General features: G+C 38.4%; 1 protein-coding gene across 1 annotated transcript in view; it reads right to left on the bottom strand.

Annotated features, from left to right (window-relative positions):
• RIT2 (Ras like without CAAX 2) overlaps window positions 1-18,570 on the bottom strand; it is a 181,724-nt gene that overhangs the window by 74,009 nt on the left and 89,145 nt on the right. Inside the window, exon 4 of the mRNA XM_071730705.1 lies at window positions 12,051-12,242. Within this exon, the coding sequence (XP_071586806.1) occupies window positions 12,051-12,242 (192 nt within the window). The remainder of the gene's footprint in view (window positions 1-12,050; window positions 12,243-18,570) is intronic.

Genomic DNA, 18,570 nt, shown 5'->3' with positions numbered 1-18,570 from the left:
GGGTTCTGATCAGTACAAATGTGTGATTAATACTGTTGATGGCTGTTACAACAAAACCTGAGTTTTGACATTTTATAAACAACATATTGCATTTCAGCTGTAGTAAAGTACTTTTATGTCATTTTATCATAGGTGATTTTGTGGACCTTCTTGAATTAACTACACTATATTGAACAATTTACTCAGAGATTTAGAAGCTGCTTTACACATAAATTTTATACTTGATGAGAGTATGGGTGAGAGGCTGGAATTTTACAGAATTTTTTTTGTTGTTGTTGTTGTTTTGTTTGTTTGATTTCAGATTGTTTTGTTTAGGTAAGGTTTTTTGGGGCTGTTGGGGTTTTTTGCTTGTCATGAATGTGCAGTCACATGCTGCTGTTCTTAGCCAAGTTGTTACATCTGGATAAAAACAAATCTTTCTAAGTTCCTAATTCACCTGGGCAAAAGTAGTAATTAAAAAAAAAAGGACCTGCTAAGACAAGAATACAAGAAAATCTTCAAAAACCAAAGGTGATTAAACTGATTAATCTTTTCTTTAAATGCTAGTTCATGGTCTTACTATTTGTAGCACCATGATGACCTGTAATTAAATTCTGGCAAAATCTCTTCTTTCAAATAATTTGAGCGATTGCTGCAAAAACACAGAAGAAACTATCCTTGATACCAGGAATTCACATTTTTATATAAATAATACACTCAGTAAATGCTACCTGCTATATTAATCTGCTGCTTTGCCAGAAGACTTTCATTTTTACAAGGTTGCTCATTACTGTCTCACTTTCAGGACAACATCTTTGCTCAAGTACAGATTAACATGAAGAATACATATTAGTTATACTGTAAATAAGCATATGATTAAATAGCTTCCTGAGGTGGAACTGTAGTAAATAAAATTCAGACTTAGGCTGAAACCTTGATTTTGCTGATCTAAAAATAGCAGCATGTATATAAAAAGTTGTATTTTTGTATGCCATTCTCTTTCACATATATGTGCTCCTGTGGAGAAAATGACAGGAAAAACCTTGAGGGATGGGAAGCCATATTGCTTCAGGCACAGATGATGGAGAGGTAAAAATGTTCCCCAGTTATTTCTGTCTGGTGTGATATGCTCATCTTCCATTTCTGCATCAAGAACTGGTTGATGCCTGGCTTGTGCAATCTGCATTGGAAAGATTCACAGACAGGACAATGAAGGTTCCAGCAACTAAAATGAAAGTGAGCAAAACGGAATTTTGCAACTTAACTTTTGGAGCATCACAACTGGAGCAAACTAGGAAACAGAGTGGGAGTCATACACAACTCCTTCTTGATATCTTTCTCTACTGCCAAACGAAATGAATAAGAAAAAAAAAATCCCAAGAAAAAGAAAAAAAAAAAAAAAAGAAAAAGAAAAAAAGTGAAAAAAGAACTATGGAAGTCCTTTTGGGATAATCAGCCTCACTACACATTTTTCTTTCCAGCACAAAAAGCTCAAATCTCAAGCTCCTAACTAAGCCTTAGCACCTAGAATATATGATATCTCTGTGCTTTTCCTTTGAAGCGTGTGTCTTTGTATGGTCACTGTGCAACTACTGGATTTCCCTCTGAGCAGCTCTGAGGAATGCAGGAGAGTCCTGAACTTTCTCTTAAACAAGCCCTAGATGAGACCATTTTGCAGTAGGTTTGTGTGGCTCGTTATCCAACAACAATTGATTTCCTTAGTTAAGAAGAAAGATCCTGATGTCATGGATGCCAAATGAAAAAGCCCCTACAGTCTTCTCAACAGCTAACGTCCCAACATATAGGCCAAACAGACAAAACTTTTAGTCCAAGTTCACCTTGAAGAGCAATCTAGATAAAGAGGACAAGAGGTGAGAGACCACGTGTAAGGGATGGATGGAGGAACCGTTGTAATCCCCCTCCACCAAACCCTCCCAGTGCTCCAGCAGAACTGGTCTGCAGGGAGAAGTGACATACCACTTTTGCAAACCCCCAAACAAATCCTCATTGGCATTTCCAAAGGGACTGGTGGAGACAGCAGTAAGGGTCAGCATATGGCTTAGGGCCAGAATACGACAGAGATAAGGACTGGGGAGCTAAGCAGGTGGAGGTCTGCTCCAGTTGTTCAATCTGAGACATCTCAACCATGCTTTCTTAGTGAAACAGGCCCATAAAATGAGGGGCTGCATCGGTGGGCTTGGGGAGTTTCACTGACACCAACCCTCCCCCATTGGCTGACTCAATGCTGGATCCAGGACTGGTGATTTTCTGTTGCCTATTACTCTTAGCTTTTCATCTCCAATTCTCATGCTTTCTCTTTCTCTTTGCTAAAATCATTAAGTAACCATGATTTTTTCCCAGGTTGCACAGCTCTAGCATATTGTGGCTTTTGTGATCTAAATAATTGCCTTTTATGATTGCACAGCCTGACCATACAGAGCAATTGAAGTATCAGCTTTTATGCTTTTATTTCTTCTATAGTTCTAATTAAATCTTGTGTTCAATACAGACATTGAGTGTTGTTTCACCTCAATCCAGTCAAGGGGTATCAAACAGTTGAGCCTCTACTTGAGCCATCACCATTTGGCTGCTTATTCTGGGAAACCCAGGCCTGAGAGGAGGACTGGATCCAGCCACACCTAGGCTCCTCTTTGAGAAGGAGACTAGAAAGCAAGGAGGTTCAGTCCAAATCTCATTTGTCTGCCATCTCAGTCATGACACTTAGATGAGTCTAGCTGCGCCCAGGTTCCCTTATGAGAAGGAGATTGGAAAGCAAAAGAGTCCAGTCCAAACCATTCTGGGTTTCCTGATCTAGGATGTTACAAATATCTCTGCAACTTCTCATCTTCCTCCAAAGTATTTTCCCAGACAAACGTGACCACACCAAGTGAGGATTTGGTACATGAGGAGGACTAAATCTCTGAGTGCAAGGGACCTTGACAGGATAAAGATGCAGTCCCACACAAACCTCAGCAAGGCCAAGTGCGAGGTCCTGCACCTTGGTTAGGGCAATCCAAAACACAAATACAGGATGTCTGGAGAATGGATTGAGAATATCTATGAGAAGGACATGGGGGTGTTGGTTGACACAAGTCTCAACATGAGCTGGCAATGTATGCTTACAGCCCAGAAAGCCAATCAGCTCCTGAGATGCATCAAAAGAAGCGTGGACATCAAGATGAGAGAGATGATTCTCCCTCTCTACTCCAAGCTCATGAGACCCCACCTACTATGAACAGCTATGTTCAGTTCTGGAGCCCCCAACAGAAGAAAAACAAGAAGATGTTGTAAGTAGTCCAGGGAAGACCACAATGATCAGTGATCATCTTTGATCAGAGTGGTCACCCTCTCCTGTGAGTACAGGCTGAAAGAGTTGGGGTTGTTCAGCCTGGAGAAGAGAAGAGTACAGGGAGACCTCATAGCAGATTTCCAGTACCTGAAGGGGCTATAGGAAAACTGGAGAGGGACTTTTCAGAAGGGTGAGTAGTGACAGGAAAAGAGGTGGTGGCATTAAACTGGAAGAGTGAAGATTTAGGTTACACATTAGGAAAAAAATTCTTTTATGAGTGTGGTGAGACACTGGAAGACGTTGACCAGAGAAACTGTGGATGCCTCATCCCTGAAGTGTTAAAGGCCAGGTTGGATGGGGCTTTGAGCAAGCTGGTCTGCTGAACAGTGTCCCTGCCAATGTAGGTGGGTTGGAACTACATAATCTTTAAGAGGATCTCCCTTCCAGTCCAAACCACTCTATGAATCCATGGTTCTGTGATCAGAAGGAGGTAAACCAGGTAAAGCTAACAAGTACTGGGAGTCATTTAAAACAGTATCAAGTGTGTTGTTGTTCGATATTGCTATCCATGAAATGACCTTGCAGCACCATCCCTAGTGGTAGACTCCCTGTTACATGTCCCATGTTGTCCTGATTTGACTACAAGCAATTAGTTGTTCCTCTTTTTATCTCTGAATATCCAGTTTTTCTGTTATAAACATTTTTGATCTGTGGTTCAGCTGTTGTTCCTTTGTGTTACTTCTCTTAGAGAGAAGTTATTTTTTGTTTGTTATCTTTATTGCAGTCCCCTTCAAATGTCTCCTGTTCTGTGTTGAAGGGACTACAGAGATTATTGGATGGTTCACTAGAGGTTAACACAATTATGAACTGAGAAATTAGCCAATAATTTCGTTGCAATTGTCTGAGTGTCTGATTCCATTTACTGCAGCCTGGGTAATATGAAGATGTGGTTTGTTTGTTTAGTGTTTTTTTGTAGAAATATAAAAGCCCTATTATGGCAAAGAGGTAAACTATGCATAAATGAATATGTTCTAGCGACAGTTAAGTTGATCATAATAGAATTGCCTTCCAAGAGATTGGAATTGCAAAATTGACTTCTACAACTACATTGGCACAGAAATACACACAAATTTTTTTGGTTTTGGTTTTGGTTTTTTTGGTTTTTTTGGTTTTTGTTTTTGTTTTTTTGTTTTTTTGTTTGGTTTGGTTTGGTTTGGTTTGGTTTGGTTTGGTTTGGTTTGTTTTTTTTTTTTTGAGGGGGGAAGGAGGAAAGGAGGGGCCAAACACTTAAAAAGAGTTTTTATTCAAATGATAGAAGGAAGAATTCTTAGGACAGTGTGTGAAAGAAAGTGTGAAAGAAATGATAAAAAAACAAAATCTGTGAAACATAAATAAAAATAGAAGTATAGAGGAACATAATACAAATATGTATTTTAGTAATGTGACAAAGTGATTATCAAATGTTTAACATTTTTCTAAGACAACAAAACATCATGACACCTTCAGTAGGTTTAGTTCTACATATTCAGACAACTATCATAGAATCAAAAAAGGCATATACTATTCCAAAACTGAAGAGAAAATTAAGAGTATGATGTGAGGTCATTCAAGAAAGCCAATATATAGACAAGTAAATGTAAGTGATGATTGCAGTTCCTTACAAATGAAATTAATTTTTAACAGTCATTCATGCTATAAAAATGGAGCTGTATGTATGTTTATGGAAAATGAACAGCTCACGTAACATCAAGATGGATGAATTAATTAATCTAAAAATTCATTGCAGCACCTCAGCAAAAACTTGTGAAGAATTTACTCTTCTGTTCCATATTCTCATCTGGTTTTGGTTTATGTTTTTCATTTAGGATGCTACTAAGGTTTCTTGTAGTCATTATTTAGGATAAACCTGTCTGAATACATCAGAGATATTTTAAAGTCACAGATCACACTTGTCCTGGTTTTGCTGGGACAGAATTCTAAAATAATTTTTCTGTTCAGAGAAATTGTTGTTCTGAGAGACTGCAGAATCCAGCACTGTGAGAACAAGAGGTATAATGCATTTTCATTTATACCCAGCACTGGTTTGCAGGTTTCTGCAGTGACCAAGGTCAAGGGCAGTTTTGAACCATGCAGGTGCAGTGGGCCAGCAGGCATAAAGCCCAGGACATCTGACCATAGCTGGACAACCAGAGTATTCCATACCATATATGTCACCCTCACTATAAATCAGGAACTTTGTGGAGATATTTGGGGCTTCTACTCTGGAAGACTGGATGTCTTCCTGAAAGGGTACTGTCTGTCTCATAGGTAATGCCATGCCTGAGCCCACTCATCTACATGCTGTGACCACCATGTCCTTACTGGAGCTGTCATGCCACAGTCTTGGGTATCCAGTCTGGATTGCTAGAAGTGCACAGCTGTGATCTGGATTTGAGTGTAACTGTATCCCAATTAGCATTGGAGTAAATAACAGTTCATTATGATTATTCTGTTAAATCTGTTTTCACTTCAGCCTATGCATTGCCTTCACTTTTCCCAAGTCTCCCTCCCTGGTGGGGGTTGAGTGGTATAGCAGCTGCCCAAACAAGAGTGACATTGATCCTTAGAAGGAAGAACCACCTAAGGATTACTGTTTACTAGATTTTATTAATTCAAAAACCAAAGGGAAGATGAACATGCTTCTAAAGTGTAGTCTGTAGTAACAGTAAAACAGAATGAATGACTAAGCTTAGAATATGGTGTGAATGTCATAAGCAGTGTTGTCTCCATCTCACCCAAGTATATCTGTACAAAGGCTAAGAAGTAATTTGTTCATGCCTGCCCCCACGGTCAACAGAAAGACAGACATCTTCATGGACAGATACATTTCACTTCATGATACACTTAAATGATATGTGATAAATCCTGTTTTTTATGGATTTTATAGGGAACCTGGCAAACCCATTTAGTCTAGTCACTTCACCATGTCTATAGTTAACTCAAGTGTACATTGTAAGTTAACAGCAGAAAATGCATTTCTCTTGATTTGCAGTTAGAAATTTCAGAAGAAACAACAGAACCTTTTCTTGTCTGTGATGGGCACTAGACTTATAAAAGGGAAATAAAAGTCTTCAGTAAACAGAATTATCCACTCAAACATCTTTAAGAGAAAATAGAACTGCCAGGTAAAGGACGCTTAGAAATTCTAGGGTAGTTTTAATTATAAAAGCAAAGGAAATAATCCTGATACTAGTGTAAGAACTTCAGAATACTGTATTTTACCACTAATACAAGTAAGGGAGCATCTAGTAAATAGTGCTTCATAGTGCTTCATAGTTAAGCAATGGAAAATTAAAATAAAATACAATGTCATATATAAGCATTCTCAGCATCACAGACAGGCTCCAGAAGGTGTAGACTGACAATGTTTGAATATTTTAAGTATAATGAACAGTTATTCATACAAAAGAAACCAAACAAAGTTTTAAAAAACAAACAAACAAACAATGAAACACAACAAAACCAAAATCCTGTGTATTATGTAGGCAGCAATATAACTGCTTTGTGCAGCACAATAGAAGAGAGCCTAAGTGGTCAAAATGCCTGAGACTAAACAGTTAATTACAGTTGATGTATGTTAATTTGCAGATACACAGAAAGGCAAAATCCTGATGTTCCTTCACAAGATTTATGGGAGGGTTGAACTGATCTTGATGAAGATCCTTTGGCTTTTAAAGAAGGTGCAGCATAGAACACTTGCTTATCTATGTGACAGCATTATTGTAAATAAGCCAAGTGCACTTCAGACATTAGCAAAAATATTTCAAGACATTATCCTGACAGCCTTTGGTTCTTACGTTTGTAGTGGACATTCTAGTTTTTATTATTATTAAGGTGCTGAGTGTTGTCAGGGTGCCTGAGGCTTTTAATTGGATGCAGTTCTTTTTTTTCTCTGCCTGCAAGTGACTCAGATCAGAAATCCATTGACTGGTCAGCGTGGCATTTAATAAATGTCCAATAATTCCTCCATGAACAAGCCCCTGATGATTTGAGTGGGTGTCTGAACTCTTAGCTCTCTCAGACTCAACAGATATGTCAAGATTTCAGGAGCCAGCATGAAAACAGAGAAACTGTGAAAGTGAGAAATCTAAAAGTTGACAATCACAGGGTCTGATAACCAGTCAGCTCATCTTGTACAAACTCCAGAGTAAAATCTTGCTGAAGAGAGAATGTCTGCATGCAGCTGGTTCACATCTTGAGAAGGCATTGAGCCACTGTAACCCAGGTTTGAGAATTATCTTACGGTATAGTAAGACCTTAGAAGAAAACATAATACAGATCCTGTAATTAATTAATTGTTCCATGTTAAAGACAGATTTCATTTGGTTTCGTTTTTCCTACTGAAGGAGGGAGGCTATAAAGGGAGACAGAAGGAAATGCTTTCAAAAGCACTTCTAATGAGCAGATTTGTGTTCAAAGCCAATAAGACAACCCATGTGTGGAAGGATAAACAACTGCATAATTCTTTTTGGGACCAAGACTTTACTGGCAAAAGTAACAACTTTGATGACAGGCTTCCCAGAGAGGCCAAGAGGTGAATGAAGCTTGAGTTGCCCTCATAACCTTGGCCTCAGAAGACATCAGCATGTTATCCATGAGCTCAGCTGAGCCCACAGCTTATTCCTTTGGGGTCAAAAAAAAGTCGGTAGGAAAAGCTTCTCCAGGAAGGCTATGCCATTTCTATGTAGGTAGAATTTCCAGAGGCATTCTCACATCCATATTAAAATTTTGAAAAAACTGCAAAAATGTACCTATCCTTTCCAGCTCAGAGCTACAACACATTGTTCAAAGTAGCTTATGTAGTTGGTTTCCCTCTGAATTTATGTATTATATTGCAATGATCAGTGGGCACATTTTTATGGGTGTTTTTTCAAAAACCTTCCAGCAATGCCACATGTTTTTATTCTAAAATATTTTAATAAGAAGCTGCAATTTAGCATTTGCATGGTATAGCAGTTGTTTATTGCATTTTTAAAGGATGAATATATTTTAATTATATTTAATTAGTTTAACTAGTGGGAGGTATCCCTGACCGTGAAGTTGGTGGAACTAGACGAACTTTAAGGTCTCTCCCAACTCAAACCATTGAGTGATTCTAGATAGTTATTTATCTATTGTAGAGATTTTAAACTTCAAAAAGAAGCAGATTTTAATCTAGGGTGAAGTAGCATAACTAACCTGAATTCAAAGTATATGTTGTACTTCATATCAGCTGGTTTTAAATGTTTCTGAAATTCTAATGATGGTAAGTCATACAACATATTTTTATTAATCTAATTATTTTAATGTTAGAGAACACTGAAACTTAAACAGTATATAATCAAGCATTTAGTCCTCTATTTTTTATATTAAAAAGCAACAGGATAAAATAGATGTAATACTTCAATATGTCTTAGAACAATGTCTAAAAATCAAGGAATGGACACAGATGAGTGCATTGACCATTCCTGCCCATTTGTTTTCCCAGTAAATCTCTGAACACAAAACAGAACAGGGTCAGAAATGACTGGACACAGCTACAGTAAAAGTAGATGAGAGGGAATGGAGGATAGAGGAAACTTTGCCACTAGACTGGATACGCATGCCAAGAAAAAAGAGTTTGGTGGGGTTTTTTTTTTCCCCCACAGTGTTTTACACAGCTGTTTGCCCACATCATTTCAGAGAAAATGTAGTGTTAATTCTTCAGGCTGATGAGCATAATTGAAAGCTAGTTTTAAAAAGGAATACAGAGAAACCCATTTCCTAAGATGTGAAAAATGAAAGACAGACTGAAAGAGAATAATAATTTCACTGAAACCATCAGAAAATTAAAACATTATTTAAAAAATAATAAGCTTGGGGGGGGGGTTGTTTCCAGCAGTGTTACTCCTAGCACAAAATTTTAATTGCAGATTAGTTTTATCCTTCTAGTCCTGTTGATAGATTTGAGGCAAGTGGCATACATCATTAATTGTATTGTGTAGGGACTGGCATTTCAAGCAAGGGCTTTGTCTGATCAAGATACTACAGCCTGTCTGATTGTTGCAGGATTGTCATTAAAGGAAATGATGCCTGGGAATGTTGAACTTATTGTTATGTTTCCAAATACCATGAATAACATTACAGTGGCTTTAATGAATTTCATAGGAGAAAAATGTCATCAAACAAAGCACCAATATTAGTCCTGGTGCTCTGGCCAAATTCCAATCTGGTAATTGCATTCTGACATCTACTATTTCTCATCTGTTTGAATTTGGTGTGTTTGGGTACCTCACTGTTTGTTCATAGATATGTTAATGCCCTGCATTGCCAGGTCATTGCTGTCTGTCACCCCAGAGTTAGCTGGCTACCACTCTTGACCATCCAAGCACTTTTAATGAAACCATAACTATACCACATGACCTTGAAAACATTCCTTTCAATCTACTTCCCACAGTGCAAGTTATTTAGATGTTGCTTAACCTAACCTAAGTAAGCATAAATACAACTTATTTCAGTGTTTGTTAAACACACAACACAACCTCAGGACCAAGCTGTTAAATAATAAGCTGCCAAAGATCATTAACATACAACTAGAATGGATACAGAGATGGCCTCAACACATTTGTGCTTCAGTTTTTGTTGAATTTTGTGCAGCATCTCCTAATCAGCTCCACTTAACCATGCTTTGCTTTGGATTGTGGAGTGGTCTCTGAGAACACAAGCTGAATTATGGATAAAATTTCAGTGAAGATATACTCCACGAGCACAGACTACACACCTCAGCATCAGCTAATCATGGATACAATGGCCCCGGAGCAGAGCTACTCCAAAGTACACAAACTTCTGAAATGTGGACTTCAGAACAAGCTGTTTTGTTCTACAGCTCTGGTCCTGTTGGCTCATACTATTTACTTCTGTAGACAACTGCTTTATTCAAAGAAGCAGATCTTCAATGTATTATTTTACTATGTAAGGCTGTCCCATGGCTCAAAACATTTAAGAGAACCCTTCTGACATTTGCAGAGGGCTTATGGAGAAGATTCTGAAGGCTTAAATCCTAACTCTTTGAAGCCTTTTTAAAAATACAGGACAACAATTTGGATTTAACTTGACCCACGTTTAGGCAGGATCATCAGAGATAACCTTATAAAACATTTTTTTTTATGTCTATCACATTTCAAAGGCATAATTTCTAATATCACTCCCCAAAACTCACCATGTCCTTTATCTTTCGTACTGTTCATATCGTATTCAAACATTCACACAGGCTTTCTTGTTTGGGAAACCAGACAACATAATTGAGGAGCATGTGAAACATTTCAATCAGGCATATAATTTTATACATATCGACAGTGACTAAAATATAAAATTCCAATAAAACAGAAGATCAGAAGGATGTATCACAAAATACCACTGGAAGTGAGACTTCATACCCCTTACTCAATACCTGAAAACCTTACCTGTAGTTAATTGCAGGTAATCAATCATAATCCATTTCTGCTGAGATCAGGTGCAGTATCCTTTTCTCTCAGCAGAAAAACTGAATCCACATCTCTCCCCATCTGGTATATAAGTACCCAAGAAACTGCACAGATTGTACCACATGTTGCATGTGGCACTGTTGTTTGAAGCCTCAAGCTGCATGTTAAACTGCAGCTGGATTGTCACCATTAAGGTTTTGTCACAGTCTGATTGAGTGAGAAAGACAATGATCTGGAAACAAATGAGAAGTTATAAATGTACATCATCAGTTCTTCAGGACTAATTTCACGCTAAATACTGCCTTGTATTTTTTTCAGGTAGAATAAAGACAGAAATGGGAGGAAGAGTGGCAGAAAAAGTGGAAAGAAGTAGACATTTCATGTGAGCACAGATCCTAATGAAATGAAAAACGCTGTTTAACTCATGCAGGTCTGCACAGAAGCCTTAATATGTATAAAGAATCTCTTAGATTTCCATACAGGAAAATAATTTTTTTCTCCTTTTTGAAGTTTCTGATTATGTCTAGGGGCATTTTCCATTTAGACCTGGTCATAACCAAGCCATTTCTAAGATGATCTCTCTCTGACTTACTCCCTTGCACACATACACTTCAATACAAACAGATGAAAGAGAGAGGAAGCAAAAGGAGAATGGTGAGTGAAGATTACTAAAAACTTTGAGAGGGCCATAGTCAATGCACTTATAGTCAAAGAAATCTTCTGATCCATGGGTCACGGTTGGTCAAATCTGTTATACAAACCAGAGCAAAATCAGGTCCTGCATGTCCCTATCTTACCTGAACCTTTCCATAACACAAGCAATGACTTGTCAGGTAAAGATAATCTGGGATGTATTTCTCTACTATAAACAGATTTTTTTTCAGTCTGAGTTTGAGAATCCTTTCATAAAATCTAATATGTTTAAGGAAGAAATATATATATTTAGTCATGGTAACTTCCAAAGAAAACTGGGGGGTTTGCCATGCAGATCTTGACTGAATCTTTTTCCATACTGAACATATCTGAATATATATGTAATTTCCAACAAAATTTCCCAACAAATTTTCAAGTAAATGCAACAAACATTTGGATGTGGAAGGCCAAGTCTACTTTGGTATCCATAAGGTATGAATAAAAAGTAGTGTTGTTTCCTTAATTTATTATCAATTCTAGTGAGCTCCCCTTTGATTAAATCTCATCTTGTGCTAGTAATTCTCAGTAGTATTGAACAACATATGCTACAGAAATCTCTGAGGTAGCCAAGGAAAACCAAGCCAAAAAACAACAGACAAATTTCTTACCTGTCTGAACTCTTCAAGATCTATTTTGTTCCCCACCAGCACCAAAGGGATGTCATAGGTGTGCCGGACACGATAAATGAGTTCCTTAAACTCAGCAGCTTCTTGAAAGGACTGTCGGTCTGTGATGGAATAGCAGATAATGAAGCCTTCGCCACCTCGCATGTATTGGTCCCTCATGGCTGTGAATTCTGCCTGTGGAATAGGAAGAACATGTTCAGTAATTTGGCAAACAAAATTATCCACTTGTAAATAATGAACCTGATGAAAACTTCCTGCATTCCCTAAATAATTTCACATTGTTTGTTTTACTGTTTTAAATACTGCTTGCTAAAATAGTAGCATCCTTCTGCAGTCATCATCCTAGATAATACACCAACAGGATTTATTTTAGGACCTTTTGGCCATTTTCCCATCAAATGAACTCTGTCCTTTGAGAATATGAATTTATCAGGCCAGTGTCTGTATGCAGAAAGTACTGTCTCATGTTTTTCTAAAAGCTTCTGCAGTATTTTTTGTACTCGTAGATGACTTGAGCTTGAATGAACACTAAGGGATGTAAAAGAAGATCTATATTACTATTATTGGGATGAGAGACAGGTATAAAGTCCTATTATCCCCTCAATTCCAAAACCTTTTGGTTCCGTGTAAGATAAAACCATTAAATGAAAATTAAATAATGTGAGAATTGCCAAAATTTTATTCTCTATTTATGCATGTATTTACTGCAAAGGCAGCAGTTCAGGTTATCAGTATGGTTTTTCAGAAATTTTCAACAACTGCAGCATTGAACAAAAATCAGGATTTATTTTTCAGAAACTTGTCTCAGGCAATGTGGCCTGAGAATACATTTTAAAGCCAGTTTCTTTTTCAAGTTTGTTTGCTCTTCTTGAGCATATCCCAGAATAAACCAATACCATGGTAACAGTTGGTCAGGATCTGAATCCTCCTGACAGAATCAGTTCTGCAGAGATAGTAAGATGCAAGCAGGTCTGATAAATTAAGGAATACACATATCAAGACTGGACTGTCTCTTTGAGCATCAGAATGCAATATCAAGTCCTATAGTTTTAACTCTGCTGAGAATTTAGGCTAGGATTTTAAAAACCATTTATGTTCCATACATATCCTCAGTTCTTGCTGAAAATTGAAGGGAAATGGATTGCTTATGCTCTTTTAAAAGTCTCAGCCTTAAATCTCTCTAGATAGTCACTCACATTGATTGATAATACTTCCTGTGAATAGACTTTCATGTTGACCATTATCATTTATTTATGATGTATCTTTTACCCAGGGGCTTTCTTATATATCATTCAAAATATTTCACCTGCAACAGGAAAAAGTTCATAGAATAAGCTCCAACATAGTACACTAACAGGAAATTTAAGGGTAGGATTCTGCTTGAACATTTACTCAGAATTTCAAAATCTCTAACTATGACCACTGGCATCCCAGGAGAATTTATTAACTGCCAAGGTACAGAACAGTGACTCTGTAGGGCAGTATTGGGAAGAAGGACAGAATTCTACATTCTCCTGGTGTGGGCAAGACAATGAATGGTGATGTGTGTTTGCTCCCAGGTCTTTGCCTATCACCTGTGTTAGACAGCCTCTAGATTAACAAACAATCAGTACCAAGCTGGACATCATAGCAAGGGCCACCAATAGATGGATAGTGAGTGTTAGTGACTAAACAAAGAGACATATTCCCTGCCCCTTACTCGCCCTCAGATCCCTGACTTTCCTTCCGGAACAGGGGTTTCTCCTCATCCTCCATGTCCCCAGTTTTCTTCTCCTCTCATCAGTCACCTAGACCTTTTTCTGCACCATGATTTTCAGGTTAGTGTCCTTTTCAGGAGGAGCTGAAGAAGGCCAGGATCCCTTCCAGGTGACAAGGCAATGGAAAACTTATGTGGAAATAAACCTGTGGATTAAGGCTCATGAATTTAGCTGTCCAGATGTGCCTGCAGTAGACACGTTGCTGATAATGGCAGACTAGTCAATGCAATTGATGGATGTTCTGAGCTGATGAGGTACCATTTCTGGTAGTACAAAAGGGGTCTCTGGGGGTGGCTCATGTCAACAGCTTCTGAACAGTTCTCCTTCCTCCAAAATATTCAGCCCTGCCTCAGTCAACCATAGAACAATGGATGTGCTCTTCTGCCATGAACATATTGAAGAAAGAGAAACAGCCGGTGAGGTGATGAAGAGCAAAACAGTGGAGAGGGGGAGGAGAAGAGAGACAGCAACAAGTAGAGAGAACACCAGAAGAGAGAGCAGCACCAGAGAGCAGTGTTGGAGCAGGGAGACAAAAGTCAGTGAGGAAGAAGAGGAAGAAGGTGCCTGAACAGATTTTTCTCCACATCCTGTGGTGAGGCAGCAGCCTGTCCCCTGCACACACAGAGGAGGCAGTGGAGCAGACTCCAAAGGACCATAATAGAGAAGGACCTGCCATCCATGATGGATCTCGTTGGAACACACCCATGGACCTGCAGCCTGGGGAGGGTCAGGGAGCAGATGCTGTGGAGCTGCAGCCATGGAGGGCACTGTTCCTGAAGCAGTCCGTGGCTCTGTGCTGCCTGTGCTGGAGCAGTTTGCTCCTGAGGATCTGTGCCTGGCAGGAGGGACTCATGTTGGAGGGGTTCCTGAAGGACTTTCTCCCGTGGGAGGGACCCCACGGTGGAGTAGGGAAAGAATGTGAGGAATCCTCCCTGAGGAAGAAGGGGAGGCAGAAAACAGCCTGTGACAGACTGGAAACCACACTCCTTTATCCCACTCTCCCCAGTGCTGCTTGGAGGGAGGAGGTGGAGGCACCGAGCGCAAAGGACTTTGGGCTCGGGAAGAAGGGAAGTGTGTGGAAAAGTATTCAAGTTCTTGGTTGGTGTTTTATCTTTGTCCTATTTTGACTTAATTAATGAAAAATTAAACTGATTTTTCCCTAAGATGCTTCTGTTTTTCCCAGGACTGTAATTGATGACTGGAACCCTCCCTGTCCTTGTCTTGACCCACAAGGTTCTGGGTAGATTTCCTCCTGACTGCCCTGAGATGGGGCACGGGGAGTGATTGGCTTCGTGGACCTTTGCTGTCAGACTGCCTGAAACCACAAGACTCATGTGAAGTAAGCTATTGCAAGTGCTTACATCTAGAAACATTAAAAAACAAAACAAACAAAAAAAACCCAACAAAAACAAAAACAAAACCCTACAAAAATACTACTAATCGATCGGCGTTAAGCAGGTCCCTATACCTTCCAAATTACTGTTTTCTCCCATGGGAAGGACCCCATGGTGGAATAGGGAAAGACTGTAAGGAATCCTTCTCCCTGAGGAAGAAGGGGCGGCAGAAAACAACCTGTGACAAACAGACTGGAAACCACACTCCTGTACCCACACACCCCCAGTGTTGTGTGGGAGGAGGAGGTGGAGATACCAAGAGCAAAGGAGTATGGGCTCAGGAAGAAAGGAGATGTGGGGAAAAGTATTCAAGCTCTTGGTTGGTGTTCTATCTTTGTCCTGTTTTGACTTGATTAATGATAAATTGAATTAATATTTCCCCAAGTTGAATCTGCTTTGCCCAGGGCTGTAATTGGTGAGCAGAGCCCTCCCAGTCCTTGTTTTGATCCTCTTGTCTTGAGGGGGGAGGGGAGGAGTGAGCAGCTGTGTGGTCCTTTGTTATTGGCCCAGCTCAAATCATGACAATGGACCATAGATTGCTTTTGCTGATGAAAAATAGGGATCTATAAGTCTATCAGTGCTAATAAGATAATTTATAGGAATAAGCTTAACTTCCGTACAACTGAACAGAGCCCCTAGCTCCCATGTAGACCCCTAAAAGCAGGCGTTTGGATATGGAACCTAAATCTCAGACCATATCACCTAAATTCCTAGTTTAAATGTTTCATTAATAAATAACTGTAGCACTGCAAATTTTTGTACCACTTTTTACAAAGAATGAGTTCTGCTTAAGTGAGAAGATCCAACTGCATGAAATGTTCAGAACTTTATGCACTCGTTTACTGCCATTTATTGCAAACTAAAAAGGCATTAGGTTACGTATTCTTGTTTAAGTTGCATTAAGTGACTTTCTGCAGCATGAGGGCTCCCAGGATCACTCCCCAGGAATGCTTAATGGCTTTCCTAGACTGCCAGGAGACTCTGAGCTCCTGATTTTTCACACTGAATCATTCCAAAGGGACAATTCAGCTTTTCTTTCATCAGAGTCATTTACCTACATGTCCTGGTTTGTGCCTGGGCATACTTATGACTGTAAGGATATGAATTAATTTACTTCTGTAATTTTTTATTATGACATATAATTCCCATTGATGTATTAGACTAAACAGTCAAAATTATATTTTTTTTTTTGATGATCTGTTTTCAGAACCATTATTTATTCCAGCTAAACTGGATTGGAGACATCACTTGGCTTTCTGATATTAATGCAGAGACTTATATTCTTAGTTTTTGGTGCTGAATTTCATTTCTCAGCTTTTTCCTCTTGGAATGATCGCTCATTATAGAGTCAAGGACTCAAAAGTCAAATCCAAATATGCTTTTCCTTGGAAAATAAGTGGAAAATAAGTAAGGAAAATACTTTGAATAAGAATTCAAAGATAATAAAATATAGTAAGAAAAAGAATACATACACTTTCCAATAAGCATACTATAACTTCTGCCATAATTAATGCATAACATATATGTAACACAAAGGACTAAAATACAAAAGCCCTTTGTTAATTTTTTTGTTCAAATCCTACTCCAGATTTCACGATTTACATGTATCTTTACAGCAAGCAGAACCAAAATCCAAGTTCACCTAAGTAATGTGGATATTCAAAGCAAATGAAGATAGACCTTAAGATTTTACAGATCTTTTTCAGTAGTTTTATTTTATATTTTGCTTGGTTCTCTTATAAAATAAAAAAAAGTGTATCTGTGCAGCTGGAACTTTAGTATCTTCTTTAATTGTTTCCTTCAGTAAAAGTCTCCTTCTGTTCAAAATATTATTCAGGAATAGTACTACATGCCTTTTGATACTCAAGAAGGGAAAAATATGAAGCATTCCCAAGTCAGTAAGTGCCAAAGGGAAGAGACAGAAAGAAATCACACCTCCTCAAAAGGAAATCAATTCTGAGAATTAAAGTGAAGATTTGTCGTGCTTCTAGCACTTTGCAGCTTGACATCAGTCTTTAATACTCTCTTGTGTATTATGACTAAGACTTAAACTGAAATGTGTAGTAAGAAATCCTTTTGAAACAAAATCACCATTCTTGTTGGAGATGTTATAGCTGAAAACAAGCTTCAAGTCAGGATGGAAATAAAATTTTTCTAAAAGTTCAAAGAAGGAATCATAACTTTTTCTTTTTCTTTTTCCATTATAATTGAATGCAGAAAACCCCTCTTATTAATCTTCATATGATTATATGTCTACCTGTTGATGAAGAAAGCTAGCAATAAAGTCTCTAGGTTACCATGTTGCTCTTTAAACAGATGTCACTTTTGCCTTTTTTCAGTTATCAGAAATCTCACATGATTTTTCAAAGGTGGAAAAATGACCTCAGAATGACATAGAGCAGCTTCCTCAAATAGAAAGATGATTCCCATCATGCTTTATAGAAGAGCAAACACCCAACTTGTCCCTTATTGATCACCAATTATTAAGGCTTGTGTGTCTTTTCCTCAGACTTTCCTGTAAGGTATAAGGATCTGGGAGGCATAAGAGCACAGTTTGGCTATAAATGTTGGGTTAGGGTCCTAAGTGTTAGCCCTTTCAATGCCCATTTACTCATTTCGGCAGCAGCCCATATGTGTCCTGATCTTTAGTTGCCTTTTCCATCTCTCAAAATTTTCAGCTCTAGTAACACAATGGCTCTCATAATCCAATCCATTTATGCCAGGAAATACCTCCAGATTGATTCTTGGAAGACTGTCCTTGTTTCCACATTTCATCCTTCTGTGTATGCTTCATTTTTCTATTAATATTTAGGAGAACAACCTAGCAAAGAAGATACTCCTGTTTTCTCTCTATCATCTTGATTTAGCCTCTTTTGTCATACATTCCATAATGAGCAAGAAAAACCTTTTCTTAAGGGGCAATATGTTTAATTACTTTTAAAATTCACACAGTTCTCAGCTAAAGAAGCTGTTATCCAACTCAGAATAGAAATTGCTAGGAAGCAACCTCTTCCACATCACGGTTTTACAGCAATAGTACTCAAAACTGAAGCTGATTGTCCTAGTTCCCCATGTTGCACATTACTAATAGCCTTGTCAGCCCCAAAAGAAAACCAGGAAAAGGTGGGAAAGAACTAACAACAGCAACAAGAAAAAGGTCACAGGCAATGAGCGGGAGGTCACTATATCTATTCCCTTCTTTTTCACCGTGTGATGATGTGTTTGAGCAATAAACATGGAGCAATGTTTAGAAATGCAGTCCTTCTCCACACTTCTCAGAAGCGTGGTGCTTAGAAATTTAAAGATGCAGCACCCCAGAAACAAAGGTGTAATGTTTTTCAAACTGCACAC

The sequence above is a fragment of the Heliangelus exortis genome, chromosome Z (genome assembly GCF_036169615.1).
Source record: "Heliangelus exortis chromosome Z, bHelExo1.hap1, whole genome shotgun sequence".
In the NCBI taxonomy this organism is placed as follows: Eukaryota; Metazoa; Chordata; class Aves; order Apodiformes; family Trochilidae; genus Heliangelus; species Heliangelus exortis.
Note: the sequence above shows the minus strand (reverse complement) of the source record. Positions and strands in the feature narration are given on the sequence as shown.